Below are 17,618 nucleotides of genomic sequence, written 5' to 3' on the forward strand. Positions count from 1 at the left end.
GAGCTTGTCACCTTATTTCCAGGGCTTGACCTTTGAACTCAGGAGCCTTTGAACTCAGGAACTGATGTCTTCTCAGTACATTCCTTTTTTTTTTTTTTTTGGGGGGGGGGGGGTCCGGTCCTGAGGCCTGAACTCTGGGCCTGGGCACTGTCCCTCAGCTCTTCAGCTCAGGGCTAGCGCTCTACCACTTGAGCTACAGCGCCACTTCCGGCTTTTTTCTTTTTGCTTATGTGGTGCTGAGGAATCGAACCCAGGACCTCATGCATGCAAGGCAAGCGCTCTACCACTGAGCCACCTTCCCAGCCCCTTCTTAGTACATTCCTATCTCCAGCTGTTGGCTGGTTCTAGAATCATTGAAGTTCCTGTCTTGTTTGTGGGGAAGATCTGAGGGGATTTTATACTCAGATTTTGAGGGTTTCTCTAAGATCCCTTCTCCAAGTATTTGCTAACTTGCTTTCTACTACTCTGACAGCCCAGCCTAGATTCTTTGACTCCTCAGGTAAGTAAGGACATGTGCTCAGATCCCATCTGTACCCAGTGCCCTGGCCAGGGGAGTGCATGTGGGAAAAATTGTATAAAATGGGTCTTGTTGGGACTAAATCCTTGCTCCTGTCACAGGAAGGAATTGGTCCTCAAACCTTCTTCACTGGTTATGTGCACTGATGTCTCCTAGGTTACCATGATTCTACTTAGTAATCTTTGAGAATCCAGTGTATTAACCACTTAGGTCTTCCAAATGCCATTTGGTCATTAATTAGTCATGGTAACTGAATAGCTTGTAAGAAGTTGGTACACTTCTGAAAATACGTTTTTTAAAAAAATCTCTGATTTTGCAAGGAGGCTAATCTTCCCCAAATGCTATGTACTATGGAATAAAATTGTATCATTAATTTGCTTTTGATTGCAGGTCTGATCATCAGGCTAATTGCAGATTATGCTGTGAGGAAAATATTTTTATATTTTTTATATGCACCAATCTTCTTTTCTTTCAAGTACTTTAGTGTAGGGTTTTAAAATGTCATAACTCAAAAAAGGAAACCTTTGTATAATTACACTTTCTATGGGATGATTTAAAATACCGTATCCATATTAGTATATAATTAAGTGGGTCACATTAGCTTCAGTTAACTATCTTGAGAGAAGACAATATCCACAAGATTAATTGAACCGCAAGTTTTTATGGTATGTAAAAAGTCAGTCACAATGGCTTCCTCTTGTAAGCCCAGCACCTCTAGAAGCAGATACTGGGGGACTATAGTTCAGAGTTACAGAGAGACCCCGTCCTATCTCAATAGCAACAAAAAAAACGATGTGGTGGTACACTCTAGTCATATCAGTTATGTTACATGTAAGTAGGGGCATGGTGGCCCAGGCTCTCCCAGGCAAGAAACATGAGATGGTACCTGAAAAATAACTAAAGCACAAAGGGCTGTGGACATGATTTAAATGTTAATGCATCTACCTAGCAAGCATGAGGCTTTAAGTTCAATCCCAGTGCTTTCCAAAGAAATGGTAAATGAAATGAATTTTGCTAAAGTTTCACTAGTTGTTATTGACTTTATGCCTTTATTACATGTTCTGAATGGTCAGTTTACCTCTTAGCTCCTGCAGTATAATTGGCATATTATTTCTCTTGCCAACTGTACAAATCATTTTATTACAGACAGTTAACTGAATGTATTCTCTCTGTAAGCTGTGCTTGCTCATAAAAATTTCTCAGCAGAAACATTTTGCTAAATGCCTGTCTTTTATTTAGTGACCATTTGTGTGGAAAAATCATCTTGTTGGCAATTAGTTATGGACTAACTAATCAAATGATATAGTTCATCTTCTTTTGTTACTGTAGACACAGAAGAAAACATCGAATTGCTCCCAAGATCGATCTCTCTCTCTCTCTCTCTCTCTCTCTCTCTCTCTCTCTCACACACACACACACACACACACACACACAATCAACCAATCAATCTATATTCTCCCAGCAAATCACTTCATTACCCTTCTTTCTGAAAATTTCTTTGCATTTGCAAGCACAGTTCCTTTATAAAGCTTCCCTCTGTAGAATTATAACTGAACTTGTGATGATTCTGAATCTCCATAACTGGGACCTAATTGACTCAGAGAAGAAAATTTTAAAATGTAGAATGCTCCTCAGAAGTGTAAAGTCAGAATCCCTTTGTCTTTTGGTAGACTTATACTTTTTTTTTTTTTTTCTAATATCAATTTTTAACAGAATGAGCAGGATCTCTGGCAGTTTGTAGAGTCTGGGAGGCTACAGGAAATGAAACCTGTGGGTTGAAGTAAAGTGCTACCTGTGGAGCATCATGTTTAAGGGGGCTCCAGAGGGGAAAAGGAGCTTTGGAGAACTATAGATGGTTGTAAGAAACGCAGAAGGAGCCTGTAATCCTAGCTACTAAGGAGGCTGAGATCTGAGGCTCACGATTCAAAGCCAGCCCGGGCAGGAAAGCCTGTGAGACTCTTACCTCCAATTAACCACGCAGAAAAACGGAAGTGGTGCTGTGGTTCACGTGATAGGGCGCTAGCCTTGAGCCAAAGAGCTGAGGGACAGTGCCCAGGCCTAGAGTTCAAGCCCCACAACCAACAAAAAAACAAACAAAAAACAAAACAAAACAAAAACCTTATTTACCTTTGTGGTTCTATCCAGCTCTTGTGTCAAATGAAAAAAAAAAACAAACCAATACTCAGAGGTAAATCAGATGTTTTGTTTTGGGAAAGTTATGAAGCTCACTTTAAATTTTGGAATTAGTCTTTGATGATTTATTGTGGTACCAGGGTTTGAATTCGGGGCACTCCAGTTGGTCACTCTAATATTGAGTCACACCTCCAGCTCTTTTTTGCTGTGATTATTTTTAAGATAGAGTCTTGATTCTACTTGGGCATATGTCTGAACAGCAGTCTATTTTAGACTTCCTGTCATAGCTAGGATGACAAGTGTGTACTACCCCACCCAGCTGCTTCTGTTGAAATAGAGGCTTGGGAACTTTTCTGCCTGTGCTAGCCTGGAAGCATGATCCTACTGATTTTTCTTTCTCATGTAGCTAAAATGGTAGCAGTGGGTTGAGAGCTTTTTTGCCCAGGCTGGAGTCAACTACAATCTACCAAGTACTTAGGCACAGGCCAGCAGTGTTGAATTAGAATTAGTCTTTAACTAAAACATAGATCTGAAAAATTATGTCCTATTTAGTTAAAGCAAATACTTTTACAAAGAATTAAGATTACTTAATATGGAAAAGGAAAGCAATTATATATTAATATTTCTTGGAGCTTTTTATTACTGCAATGCATGTTTATATCTTCCCATTGCAAAATTTATTGGAACTTAACCAGGTGCTGGTGGCTCACACCAATAATCCTAGCTACTCAGGAGGCTGAGATCTGAGATCATGGTTGAAAGCCAGTCCAGGCAGAAAAGTCCATGACACTTTTTATTTCCAATTTACCACCAAAAAGGTGGAAGTAGAGCCTGTGGCTAAAGTAGTAGAGTGCTATCCTTGAGCCAAAAAGCTCAGGGACAGCACCTAGACTCTGAGTTCGAGTATCAAGACTTAACTTCCAAGATGTTGAGACCTAACTCTTTAGGCAATGGAATTAAGAAGTGGAGCCTTTATGAGCTAATTATATCATGTGGGTGGATGGGGCCCTCATGAGTGGAATTAGACTTATCAAAGATGTCTTAAGGAGATCCATCACTCCTTACATCATAAGAAGGCAAGGAGTTTCAAGCCTATGATCTGGGACTGACTTGATCAGCTTCTAGGTGAGAATTTTCTGTTGTTTATTACAATAACTCAGTATATAATATTTTAGCAGTGAGAGTGGACTGAAACAACTGCAAATGAGGATTCCCTCCCCCCCCCCCCCCCGCCCCCACAGTCTTAGGGCCTAAAGCATGGCAGACAGGTGCTTTACCATTAAGTCATGTCCCTATTCTGTAGAGTTGCTTCCAAGTCTATTTGCATGGATGAAAAAAAAGATGAAATGGACTTTGATTTTTTAAATGAGACCCTTGGATTTGATACCAGAATCTTTTTTTTTTTTTGGGTCCAGTCGTGGGGCCTGAACTCTGGGCCTGGGCGCTGTCCCTCAGCTCTTCAGCTCAAGGCTAGCGCTCTACCACTTGAGCCACAGCGCCACTTCCGGCTTTTTTCTTTTTGCTTATGTGGTACTGAGGAATCGAACCCAGGGCCTCGAGCATGCAAGGCAAGTGCTCTACCACTGAGCCACCTTCCTAGCCCCCCAGAATCATTTTTATTGAAGAACTTGAACACTGAATTTCTTTCTGAGTGGCTGAATCCTCAGGATGTAGAGTCTCTGTTTTGAAGCAGGTGGAAACAGGAGCTCCTAGGTCTGAAATTCCAGGACTCCTGGTGTTTTTGCTACCCCATAATTAGGAAGTGCTATTGGAATCAGAGATGCTCCAACTTAAAGATTTTAAAGAATACATTTAATATGCAAATGATCGACTCCCATTGTCACCTTCCCAGTCACTCAGTGCTTAACAGTTGGGGTCTGAGTGACCTTTAGCAAGTTGTCCAGGTGAAGCTAGTCTAGACTTGCCTTTGCAAAAACTGATTTATCATGATGCTTCCTTGATACCCGCCCCTACCCTGTTCTAAGCAACTTCCTAGGACATTGTACTACACTAGGCAAACATATACTACTGGCTATGTCTCCAGTCTGTAGCTGCATTTTTTTCTTTTTCTCATTTAAAGAGCTCTTTTAAAAACATAGGCTTGGGCTGGGAAGGTGGCTCAGTGGTAGAGCGCTTGCCTTGCATGCATGAGGCCCTGGGTTTGATTCCTCAGCACCACATAAGCAAAAAGAAAAAAAGCTGGAAGTGGTGCTGTGGCTCAAGTGGTAGAGCGCTAGCCTTGAGCTGAAGAGCTGAGGGACAGTGCCCAGGCCCAGAGTTCAGACCCCAGGCCCAGAGTTCAGACCCCATGACCGGACCCAAAAAAAACAAAAAATTAAAAAAAAACAAAATTAAAAACATAGGTTTAAGCAAGATGCTAGAGGCTTACCCCTTTAATCCAAGTTCAGGAGGTTGAAGATTGAAGATGAAGTTCAAAACCAGCCTAGTCAGAATAGCCTGTGAGACTTTTTAAATCTCGAATTACCAGCAAAAATTCAGAAGTGGAGATGTGGCTCAAGTGGTAGTGGGCCAGCTTTAAGCAAAAAAGCTAAGCAAGAGTGTGAGGCTCCGAACTTTTTTTTAAAGCTCTACTTACCAAATAAAGGAAAAAATATCAATTCAGTATTCACATGTGCAGAATTTGTTGTTGGTAGTGGTGATGCTGTAGCTTTTGTGTGTATATGTCAGTTCCAAGGCTTGAACTCGGCACTGAACTCTCATTGGGTTTTATCCACTCATAGTTGACTCTACTTTTTGAACCATGCCTTCAGTCCAGTTTTTTTTTTCAGATTAATGAGAGAGAGAATCTCTTGGACTTTGCTTCCTGTGATGGCTTTCAAACAATAATCTTCAGATCTCAGCCTCCTGTGTGAGTTACCAACACTGCTACATACAGAGTTCTGAACAGCAGCTCATCAATTTAACTTTTGTCTGCTTTGCCTCCAGATTCTTTGAGACTAGTTCCGTGGCCCCATCCGACTTCCTGCCATATAGAAAGATCCCTCAGTGATATATTTTGCCTGTGCATGTATGGGCAGCTTAGCTGCAATCTGAAGTAAGTGATAGACAATTACAGTTCCTTTTCCTTTATTCTGTAATTATTTAGACCACTGAATCTCTGCAGTAACTACTAGATCTGTACCCACCAAACCACAAGGCCAACAACTGTTTCTTCCCTCCAGAACAAAAATCTATCTAGTTAACCTTGTTCACACTTTTGTCCATTGTCCATGTGTCTTGCAAGGGGAAACCAGAACACAATACTGATAATTACTTATAGCTTTTGTTTTTTTTAAGAAATTTATATGGTTTTTTTTTTCCATCTTCCCTGGAAATTTGTATGTTTTAATTGCTATAATCTATACCCTATATGAATATTCAAAAGTGTTTCAGTTCAGAAGTTAGGACACCTATAGACATCATAGAGATGAAGATGCCTAATAAAAATTGTTAAGTTCTATAAAAAAAAATGAATAAAAGGGCTGGGAAGGTGGCTCAGTGGTAGAGCACTTGCCTTGCATGCTCGAGGCCCTGGGTTCAATTCCTCAGCACCACATAAGAAAAAAGCTGGAAGTGGCGCTGTGGCTCAAGTGGTAGAGTGCTAGCCTTGAGCTGAAGAGCTGAGGGACAGTGCCCAGGCCCAGAGTTCAGGCCCCACGACCGGACCCCCCAAAAAAATCAATAAAAAATTTATCTCCTGTGTCAGATAAAATGCTCAGTAGTTCACAGGCACCACGCACAAATCATAGTTAAAATAACTTCTTTCAGGCACTAGCAATAGCTATTTCAACCAAAAATAGTCTCTGTAGTGACGCACACCCACTTGGCATTGGCGGTAGCCCTTTGCCCTTCCTCTTTCTCCATTTCTTGTTTATAGCCAGGGTGATGACAGAGTCAACAGGATGTGGTCATAGGCCAAGGGTCAGAAGGCCCACAGGGTAACTTCCGGGTATGATGTATAAGAGATGCTGGTCATCCTTATCCTAGAAGTGAACTCAAGCAATGTGAGTGATGGTATCTGAATCACAATAATGGCAAATAGCAAATCAGAAGAGCCCTACAAGGGCTGGAGGCGTGGCTTAACTGGTAGTGTGCCTGCCTAGCAAGTGCAGGCCCTGAGTTCAAACCATAGTACTCCTACAAAAAAAAGAGAGACAGAGCCCTGTTATAATCAAATTACCTCTAGCAAGATCTGCTGAAATGCAATTGCACAGTCCTGCCCATCCTCTATCCTGACTATGTCTATATGGGCCTGAGAGATGATATTCACCCAGACCACCTGAGCTGGCCTCCTGATTATCTGCATCAAGGTCTCCAGGCCCCAGTCCCCTTAGTAGCCTTCCTGCTCCTTCTTATTTACACTGTGGCTCCACTCATCTCTTTAGTGCTTATTCCCCCAAAGAATTTCAGGCACATATCCTACCTGTTTCCATTATCTACTTCAAATGGCCACCTCCTTACTTCCTCTGCTCTTGGGATCCAATTCCAGGAAGGCCCACACTACTGGCAGGAAATTCTCTTTATTTTTAGTACTAGAATTTGAACTCAGGGCCTCATGCTTTACTAGGCAGGTGCTCTACCACTTGAGCTACACTCCAGCCCATGGAAATTGTGTTCATTTAATATAGGTTTCATGTTCTTACACCTTAAATCTTTTCCCCTTTTCTAAGTTCTCAGCTTCTTGGTACCCCAGTGAATGTTGTACATTATAGAAAACTGTGAGGTGCAGAGTGTGCTGGAACTCCTTCAACAACCCTCTTCCAATGTCAGGTCATTCTCTTTCCCTCAACTTAATATCTGAGACTGAAAATAGATCTTTCCAAGTTGAAGCACTTGCCTCTGCTCACTATGCCAGCCACTCCTCAGCCAATACCACCAATTCCTGCCTTTATATTTTAGGTCTTTCAATCCAGTGGTTCTTTCTTCTCCCTTTGTAGGAATGCTAGACATTAGTGTGATATTGTCTGTGATTTTTATTCTTGTTATGCAATTTTACTTCCAAGTGGCTCTCCTATAATTAGACTGGCATGTATTTAGTCTTACATTATGTAAAGAAATGAAAAGAGTCAAAATTTGGGCTTTTAAGTGTCAAAAGCTGAGGTCCAAGCATAAGACTTATAGATTTATAAGAACGCAGGGTGGTTTTTGCTTTTGTTTTTGTTTGGTGCTGGTCCTGGGGCTTCCTGGGCACTGTCCCTGAGCTTTGTGCTCAAGGTTAGCACTCTATCTCTTGAGCCATAGCTCCAGCTTTTTTTGTGTGATAAATTGAAGTAAGTTACTTTTCTGCATGTCTTGCTTTGAACTGTGATCATCAGATCTCAGCCTCCTGAGTGGCCATCAGCACCTGGCTAGAATGCAGGGTGTTTTAAAAAGTCCATTTTCCAGCTCCTTGAGAGATGGATGTTCTTAGCCATGATCAAGAAGCAATGAGTTGAGATCTGTTTGGGGTACGAGAAGACAATAGCAGACATCAAAGATGGTGTACCCAAGGGTGGGTCCCAACCCACTTCTTCCATACTGGCTGAATCTACCTTGTGCAACAGGAGCTGAAAATAACAGACAGTTGCTTTCCCAGCCTCCATTGCAGCCAGAATAATAGAGGTCATTAAGGGCATTTACATAGACTTTCTTCTCTGATAGAAAGATAATAGAGGGATATTCTAGGACACCCCTTCCCCACCTGCTTGTGGGCCATTGTCATGTAAAGACATGAGGCTTACTGTTGCAGCAGCTTTATTGTTAAGGCAAAGGGAGAGCAGCCAGCCTTGGAGGATGGTGGGGGAGGATGCAGGGAAGACTGAAACCTTGCTGACATTGTTTTTTTTGTCGGTCATGGGGCTTGAACTCTGGGCCTGGGCGCTGTCCCTCAGCTCTTCAGCTCAAGGCGAGCGCTCTACCATTTGAGCTACAGCGCCACTTCCGGTTTTCTGGTGATTTATTGGAGATAGGAGTCTCACGGTCTTTCCTGCCCAGGCTGGCTTTGAACCGCGATCCTCAGATCTCAGCCTCCTGAGTAGCTAGGATTACAGGCGTGAGCCACCAGCGCCCGGCCTTGCTGACATTGTTGAGATGCTAAACCACATACGGGACCACTTGTATTTGGCTTCCATGTTATAAGAGCAGATTTAATGTTCATACTGTTTAAGCCACTGTTATTAAATTATGGACAGTTCCATTTCTAGGAGCTAGGAGAGATGACAGGACTTCCAGAAATTCGGGAAACTGAGACCTAAGGGGATTCTTCTCTCATGTCACATTACACATCTTGCTTCTTGGCCTACCAAGCAGTTCCCTTTCTGACATGGTGGGCAAATAAAAAATGACCTGTGGGGGGCTGGGAAGGTGGCTCAGTGGTAGAGCGCTTGCCTTGCATGCATGAGACCCTGGGTTTGATTCCTCAGCACCACATAAACAAAAAGAAAAAAGCCGGAAGTGGCGCTGTGGCTCAAGTGGTAGAGTGCTAGCCTTGAGCTAAAGAGCTGAGGGACAGCACCCAGGCCCAGAGTTCAGGTCCCACGACCAGACCCCCCCCCCCCAAAAAAAAAAAAAAAAAAGATAATGGGAAAGTCAAGGAGAAAATGTCAGACCTGGAGGGGCTTTGCAAGGCATGCACTCTACTGCTGAGCTACCTTCCCAGCCCCTCCTGGAGGGGCTTTGGATGTGGATGGTAAGGCTGAGCAATGGATGCCACACTCATGGATGGTAACTGGAGACCATCAGGATCAGGTGTTCTAGTGCCTAGACAGATCATCCAGATGCTGGAGCTTCAGCATCCAAGAATGTGGAAAGTTCTCAGGTATTGTCTATACCGTTGAGGACAGGCAGCAACTGGATAGCTTTCAACATTGCTGATTCTACTGTGTGTTTTCCTTCAAGCTTCAGTGCAACCCCATGAGAGAGAGGAGAGGGTCCAAAGAACCTAAGACAAATTTGGTTGATAGAATTTACTCTGGAATAAAACAAAACAAAACAAAAACCCAACAAAGAACAAGCAAGCTTATTAGGAAAGGTGGGCTTGAATTGTCATGATTTCTTTTTTTAACTTAGAGAAGTAGGTTTGATTATTTAATAGAGGGCCTTATGTTTGAATGGTGCTATACATCATCCAAAACTCACCTGACCATTTACTCCTTCAAACCAGTGCAACCTTATGGTTTGTGAACTTTAAATGACTTCAAAATTCTAGGGTCATCTTTTATGCTTTTATTTTCTCCTCCCTGCCCCTCTTTTTCTCCATCCAACCTATTTCAAGTTTTTGGCTTTTGGTACCTACCCCACAAGACTGTTATAAAAGACAAATGAACCAGATATCTGTGCCTGTTTGAAATCTGCCTGATTCTTCCTGATTGTCCAGAATCACCTGTGTTAAGGATCAATGGAACCCCACGCCAAATGTTCACAACCTGCATGTAGAGCCCATCAGAACACTGGCTCCCTCACTTGAGCTGTGTGGACTGATAAAAGAGGTCCAGTGTGGCTCTCTGCTGGTGGCTTCCTATGTCTGTTGGGCCAGTTAGCAGCTACTTCTGAGTCCTGTGTATATCTAGCCCAGGGCCTGGATAATGCCCTCTGGGATCTGTACTGATGGGTTGAATGTGTATCCCTATACTTTATCCTTATGTTTTACATAAGGGATGGGGTGGTTTCTTATGTACCACTTAGTACGGCAAGAATCTATCAGAAACTGGTTTCTGGTTTTCAAGAAGATGCAAGGTTTACAATTTCCATGGGTAGCTTCAGTTCAGAGCCCTCCTAACCAGGGTGGTATGTGAGGTAACACAGGCTTTGGCTTTCTTATAGACTGGTTCTCTTCCACAGCTGCAGGATGGGGTTTGGTCCATGGTCAACCACCAGTTGCAGTTCCAGTTCCTATCCAATTTGTTAATGGCCACTTGTTCATTCATGAACGAATGCAGGTGTCCAGTTATAAAGGCATCCACTAATCTACCTGCTAGATTATCTACTGAGAGCAGGAACACCGCACCCTTGAGGTCTACCAGGTGGGTGTCAAGCGTTTCTAAGAAGCTCTGTCCAGGAGGATTAATGTCCAGCGGCTGGGCGATCCTTGCCCTCCATTGGTTTCCTGCTTAGCTTCTAACAGCTGAGGCTGAGTATTGGCTTTTGGGTCTCATCCTGGCTGAGGAGCTGCTCCAGGCATGAAGTGGAGAACAACCAGAGCCAGAAAACAAGTATGTGGTTGGGAGAATCTAGCAGGAAAGGTAGCCAGTCAGGGCGTCCGTCCAAGATCCCTCTTCATTATCTTTGGGGCAGGGAGGAAGAGGGAGGGCAGAGGCGGAGAGGCGGGGGAGGGGGGGAGGGTAGGGGTGAGGGGGGAGGGTAGGAGGGGGGGAGGGCGCTCCAGGCCGCCCCTGCCCCAGGTGTGGGGGGGTGCCGGGATCTCGGGGCGCTGACGGGGCTGGCAGTGGCTGCGGGCGCGGGGCGGCGCGGCGGGGGCGCGCGGCGGGAGGGGCCGTGCGCGGCGCGGACCTCGAGCGCGCGGGGCCCACCGAGGAGCGCGCGCCCGGTCCGGCTCGGTGCCGGGGGGACCCCAGTCACGGGCAGCCGCCGGGCAGCCCCCTCGCCCTACCATGGCGACTGACAGTGAGTGTGCTCCCGCTTCGGGGCCCCGGGGGTCAGAGGAGGAGAGGCCGCGGCGCCCAGGGTGGGAAGTTCTCCTCTTGCAGGTGTCTGTCTTTGTGCCAGGCTCGCGGGAGCGGGCGGGGGGCGGGGGTGGAGGGGGAATGGCCGGGCACCCCGATCTCCGTGCTTTGGGCAGGACTTGGGAGAGGAGGCGATCCCGGCAGCTGGCTTGGGATGGAGGTGGCGGATGGGCTGGGCCTGAGGTGGGGGGGGGGAAGGGGGGGATACCTGACGCCTTGGGGCAGCGCGGCCTGCCCGCTGGCGGAACGCCGTCCCCAGGCCCAGGCTTTGGCGCTGCGAGTTCAAGGCTCGGGGTGCGGTTTGCGCGCGCGCGCGCGCACCTTCTGGGGATCAGGATGGCTTTTTGTACGGGGTGACCCCCCCCCCCCCTCACGGGGACATCCGTGTCCCTCCCCAGCAGCTCGGCTCCCCGTGGACAGGGAAGGGGAACGCGTGGAGATGTCAGGTTCCCATCCGAGCTGGGAGTGTAGGGAGGCGCGGGGGAGGGGGTTGCCTGGGGCTGGGGCACGTCTGCCTCGGTTCGGGGTGGGGAGGGAAGGGCTTGCGCTTTGGGAAACTGCAATCTACGAAAACGGATTGAATTACCTGTGGCCGAAGCTAGATACCTGTGAGTAAAAAGCCATCGGGTCACACCGCTAGCTCCACAGCTAGCACCTGAGGTCCCTTGGCGCAGCCATGACAACTAACACATATGAGGGACCTGTGGGTTTGAGGATGAAGGGAAAAGGCCTGGGGAGGCGTGTTTTGAAGAGACTAGAAGGGACCAGGATGAGAAGAGGAGGACCAGATTTTCTGCAATAATTCATTCCCTTTCTTTGAAATAAACTTACCCACCACAGTTGTGACACAAGCAGAGAACGTGAGTTTTGTAGCTAAAAAGCCACAGATTCTATAGCTCTGGGCACGGTCCCCATTTGTGTTGTCTTTTTGTGTTGTTTTGCACTACTAGGGTTTGAACTCAAGTCATGCTTGCTAGGCAAGTGTCCTACCACTTGAGCTGTACTCTAAGCCCTAGTTTCTGTCTTTTAAAATTATGGCAAGGTTGCTGGCAGTAGTCGTTCACATCTGTTGCCCCAGCACTGAGTGCTTAGGCAGAAGAATGGCCAGTTCCAGGCCAGCCTGAGTTACATAGTGACACCCTATTCCCACAAAATGGAAAGGCCAGTTGTGTGAGTCCCTTCTTTTCTCCCATTTGCCATTCTGGCTTTGTCTCTCTTTTTGATCGGTTGTGGGGCTTGAACTCTGGGCCTGGGCACTGTCCCTGAGTAATTCAGCTCAAGGCAAGAGCTCTACTACTTGAGCCACAGTGCCACTTTCAGTTTTCTGGTGGTTATTTGGAAATGAGAGTCTCACTGACTTTCTTGCTGAGGCTGGCTTTGAACCATGATCCTCAGATCTCAGCCCGAGTAGCTAGGATTACAGGTATGAGCCACTGGCCCTGGCTTGCCATTCTTTTATGTGAATGAATGCACAAATATGCCCTTTGTGGTTTTAAACTTAAAAATGTAGACCAGGTGTTTATAGTAAAATCAGCTATTAATTGGAGCCAGTCTTTTTCTTTTCTTTTTCTTTTTCCTGGTCCTGGGGCTTGAACTCTGGGCCTGTGTGCTGTCCCTGGGCTCCTTCTGCTCAAAGCTAGTGCTCTACCACTTGAGCCACAGGGCCACTCTGGCTCCCCCCCCCCCCCCCCCAGTGATTAATTGGAGATAAGAGTCTCATGTACTCTCCTGCCCAATCTGCCTTTGAACTGTGATCCTCAGATCTCAGCCTTCTGAGTAGCTAGGACTACAGGTGTGAGCCACTTGAGTCTGGCTCCCATTTTTTTTCACTTCTGCTCATTTATACAAAGAGTACTGGGTTTTTGTTGTTGTTTTTTGTGTCTTGTTAAAGGAATTTAGGCTTTTATTAACAAAGTAAGAGGGAGATCATGAAACATGGCCTTAGTTATGTGATTTTTAGAAAAAACAATAGCAGAGGTATTCAACCACACAATTCATTAATTATACAAATGAAGTATGAGAATATTCTATTTTTTAAAAAATTTTGGTGAAGATGCTGCATTGAGTATCATAGAAAAAAAACATGCTTCTGTTTTAATTTATTTAGATAAATATTGCTTTTTACTTTCTAATATGGTATATTGGAGTCTACTGAATATTCATATTTGTATCATATGGATTTTATTCCTTTATGGGAAAAGCTGTGTTGATATTTAGCTCTTGAGACTGAAGAAACAATATAAAGTTTATTCTCAGTTAGGATGGAGTAAGAAATTCAGAATTGGGGCTCGTAATGTCCAGAGTATGGAGAAAAATTAGTTTGCTTTCGTTAGTATTCAAAAATATTGAGAGAAAAGTATTGAGAGAGTCTAGTTGCTTGCACATATAATCCTAGTTACTCAGGAGACTGAGACCTGAGGATCACAGTTTGAAGCCAGCCTGGGCAGGAAAGTCTTTGAGACTCTCCAATTAACCACCAAAAAGCTCTCTAAGTGATATGGATGTACAGCCAGTGTGGAGAACCCCTGTACTCTGAGCCCTGTTTCCCTCTGATTCAAACTCCACAGTCTTTTTATAGTTAGAAGAAAGGTGATGCTCCAACTGTGGTGACCAGGGATCTTTTCTGATACACAGTTGTTGTGGTGGAGTTGTGTATGTGAGTTCCAGTACTGTGACTTGAATTTAGGACCTTGTCCTCTCTCTTGTCCTTTTCAACTCATGGTTAATACTCTCCCACTTGATCCATACCTCCACTCCTGACTTGTTTTTTTGGTATAGATCCTGGGGCTTAAACTCAGGCCCTAGGCACTGTTTCTGAGCTCTTTTGATCAAGGCTACCATACTGCCACTTGAAATACACACAGCTCCACTTCTGGCTTTTTGGCAGTTTATTGGAGATAAGGGTTCATTGATTTTCCTGCCTTGGCTGGCTTCTAATCACAGCCTTCAGATATGAGCCCCAGAATAGCTAGGATTATAGGTGTAAGTCAGTGGCACTTGGCTCAACTCCTGACTTTTGCTTAATTTAGAGCTGGAGTCTTGTGGACTGCTCAGCTCAGGCTGGCTTTGAACCTTATCAGATCTTAGTCTCCTGAGTAGCTAGGAATACAGGTATGAGGCATCTGCAACTGGCTGACAGATTTCTTTATTTAGCATCAGCTGCTTCTCTTCCTCCTCCTCCTCTTCTTCTTCTCACCTCCTCCTCCTTTCTTCTTCTTCTTCTTCTTCTTCTTCTTCTTCTTCTTCTTCTTCTTCTTCTTCTTCTTCTTCTTCTTCTTCTTCTTCTTCTTCTTCTTCTTCTTCTTCTTCTTCTTCTTCTCCTTCTCCTCCTCCTCCTCCTCTTCCTCCTCCTCCTCCTCCTCCTCCTCCTCCTCCTCCTCCTCCTCCTCCTCCTCCTCCTTCTTCTTCTTCTTCTCCTCCTTCTTCTTCTTCTTCTCCTTCTCCTCCTCCTCCTCCTCCTCCTCCTCCTCCTCCTCCTCCTCCCCCTCCTCCTCCTCCTCCTCCTCCTCCTCCTCCTCCTCCTCCTCCTCCTCCTCCTCCTCCTCCTCCTCCTCCTTCTTTCTTCCTCCTCCTTCTTTTCTTCTTCTGTGCTCTTCCTGGGAATTGATCTCAGGGACTGGGTGCTATTCCTGAGCTTCTTTTGCTCAAGGCTAGTGCTCTACCACTAGAGCCACAATGCCATTTCTGGTTATTTGTGTGTGGGGAGTGGGGGGTGGGGGGGGGAAGGGGATAGCTTATTGGAGATAGGAGTGTCACAGACTTTCCTACCTGGGCTGGCTTTGAAGCGTGATCCTAAGATCTTAGCCTCTTGAATAGCTAGGATTGCAGCCATGAGTCTCTGGCACCCCACTTTTAGTTAACTTCTTTAAGGATGGAGATGTGGGTCATTGGCTAGGTGCTTGCTTAACATGTGTGAGGCTGTAGGTTCCATTTCCATCACAGGAAAATAAAAAAAAAAGGAAAGAAAGTTAGCTCTGATTCTTTGCCCTTGTTCCATAATAGAAACTTGAAAAAAAATTCTGGGGTATTGGTATTGGTATTAAAAATAATGTAGGTTCAGATTTTAACATGCCTCAGAATTATTTGGAGTCTGCTGGGCTCTCCCCCTACTCCCCCTGGCTTGGGCCTGAGAATATACATATTCAGTGCTGTGCATGAGCCCACTATGACTGCACACCTCTGCAGGTGAGAGATTGACAGGTGACAGGCAGACGAAACCCAGGGTTAACAGCTGCTTCTTCAGCCATCCAGTCATGTCTCTATATTAACGACATGGCTTCATTAGCTAGATCAAACCTGGGAATAACATTGCTTTGGGGCTTTAACTGAAAGATTTTTTTAAAAATCCATTTTCTTTCCCTTCTACAAATTTCTCCTTGAGGGAAAAATTGGTTGTAAAACCAGGCAAAATTCAAATGTGATTCCTCTGTCATTTCTTTCTTTTCTTCTTCTTTTTTTTTTTTTTTGCCAGTTCTAGGGCTTGAACTTAGGGCTGGGGCACTGTTCCTGAGTTGCTTTTGCTCAAGGCTTGAGCCATAGAGCCACTTCTGGCTTTTTCTATGCATGTGGTACTGAGGAATTAAACCCAGGGCTTTGTGCATGCTAGGCAAGCACTCGACCACTAAGCAGCATTCCCAGCCCCCTCAGTCATTTCTGGAAGAAATCTAGAATGACCTTCTTTATGGCTGTGCTGTGTAAGTGTACATAAAACAAAGATTCTAAAGCCAGACTCCAGCTAAGAAATAGAGAAATTTAAAAATCTCACCTTGGCTTCTAGTAACTTCCCATGACCTGGAAAGTTTTACATCCCATTTGCTCTATAAAATGGTACTTAGATATTTTGAACAATGTTTCATGATTTTTTATTTTTTACATAACAAATCTTTAGATAATTTTGTGTTTCCTGATAGAGGTGAAGAATTTTTTCCTTTTCTTCCATTTGTGACATTTGTTGCATTTTAATACTTCTTTTTATGGGCCTTACTTTTGAAGACATTTTTGTCTGCTTATAAGCATAAATTTGCAGTCACAGCTAGGCATGTTAGGCAATGTTGGAAATATTTAACTAAATTATGCTGCAGAAACCTTGGGCAATTCTTAGGTTGTTGGGTTTTTGAGGCTGATGAGCATTTGGTGTCATAAAGGATTCATGTGTTCCCTTGTTCCTGGTTTAATGGGTGATCTTGTGACAGATTTTTCCTTTGCTGGCTCCTTTTTTACTTTTTGTCTGATACAGGGACTCAGTATCTGACACTTTTGCTCATTGGCTAGTGCTCTACCACCTAAGCCACACCTACAATCCCTTGTGTCTCTGTTGGTTGTAGGGCTTAAACTCAGGGCCTGGGCACTGTCCCTGAATTTTTTTTTGCTCAAGGCTAGTGCTCTACCACTTTGAGCTACAGCTCCATTTCTGGTTTCTGAGTAGTTAACTGATCTCAAGGACTTTCTTGCCCAGGCTGGCTTTGAACTGTGATCCTCAGATGTCAGTTTCCCAAGTAGCTATGATTACAGACCTGAGCCAGCACCCAGCTCCCTTGTGTTCTTTTTGACTGGTCCATCCACCAGCTAATCTTTGCTGAGCCACAGACCATGTCTACTTGCAGTTCTTCTCTTTTACTTTCTTGATAATAACCTGCAGCTTCCTGTCTTTCCATCATCCCAACTCCATAAGCAATTTCCACTTCTGGCTCAGGCCTGGGGAGAAAGAGGAGAGAAGGAAAAGTTAAATGAGACTCTCAGTGAGTAGACAGGGCCACCACAGTCAGAGTGCTTGAGATGTCAGGATGTAGGCTTTTTAGAATTTAAAAGAAAATTGCTGTTGAGCGTCAGTGGCTCATGCCTGTAATCCTAGCTACTTCCAGGAGGCTGAGATCTGAGGATCGCAGTTCAAAGCCAGTCTGGGCAGGAAAGTCCATGAGACTCTTATCTCCAATAAACCACCAGAAAACCGGAAGTGGCACTGTGACTTGAACTCAGATTCTGGGCCCTGGGCCTTAGCTTTTCGCTCAGTGCTAATGCTCTACCATTTGTGTTACGGCTCCACTTCCAAGTCTTTGCTAATTAATTGGAGATAAGAGTCTCATAGGCTTTTCTGCTCAGGCCAGATCTGAACCTTGATCCTCAGATCTCAGCCTTCAAAGTTACTAGACTTATAGCTATAAGTCATTGACTCGCAGCTTACTAATGTCTTTATTATGGGTACATAATAAAGGTTATTATATACAATAGTCTTTCAAACTAAGTGGCCCTTATTGCCAGTCTTCTCCTAATTTTTAGGGTAAATGCTTTGAAAGTAAATCTAAGACACC

General features: G+C 44.7%; 1 protein-coding gene across 1 annotated transcript in view; it reads left to right on the forward strand.

Moving 5' to 3' along the window:
* The first annotated feature begins 11,188 nt into the window (after positions 1–11,188).
* Syt16 (synaptotagmin 16) overlaps positions 11,189–17,618 on the forward strand; it is a 229,663-nt gene continuing 223,233 nt past the window's right edge. The window contains exon 1 of the mRNA XM_042682567.1: positions 11,189–11,251. Within this exon, the coding sequence (XP_042538501.1) occupies positions 11,239–11,251 (13 nt within the window). The 5' untranslated portion in view covers positions 11,189–11,238. The remainder of the gene's footprint in view (positions 11,252–17,618) is intronic.

This window comes from Dipodomys spectabilis, unplaced genomic scaffold, assembly GCF_019054845.1.
Source record: "Dipodomys spectabilis isolate Male_0828 unplaced genomic scaffold, ASM1905484v1 ptg000073l, whole genome shotgun sequence".
Classification (NCBI taxonomy): domain Eukaryota; kingdom Metazoa; phylum Chordata; class Mammalia; order Rodentia; family Heteromyidae; genus Dipodomys; species Dipodomys spectabilis.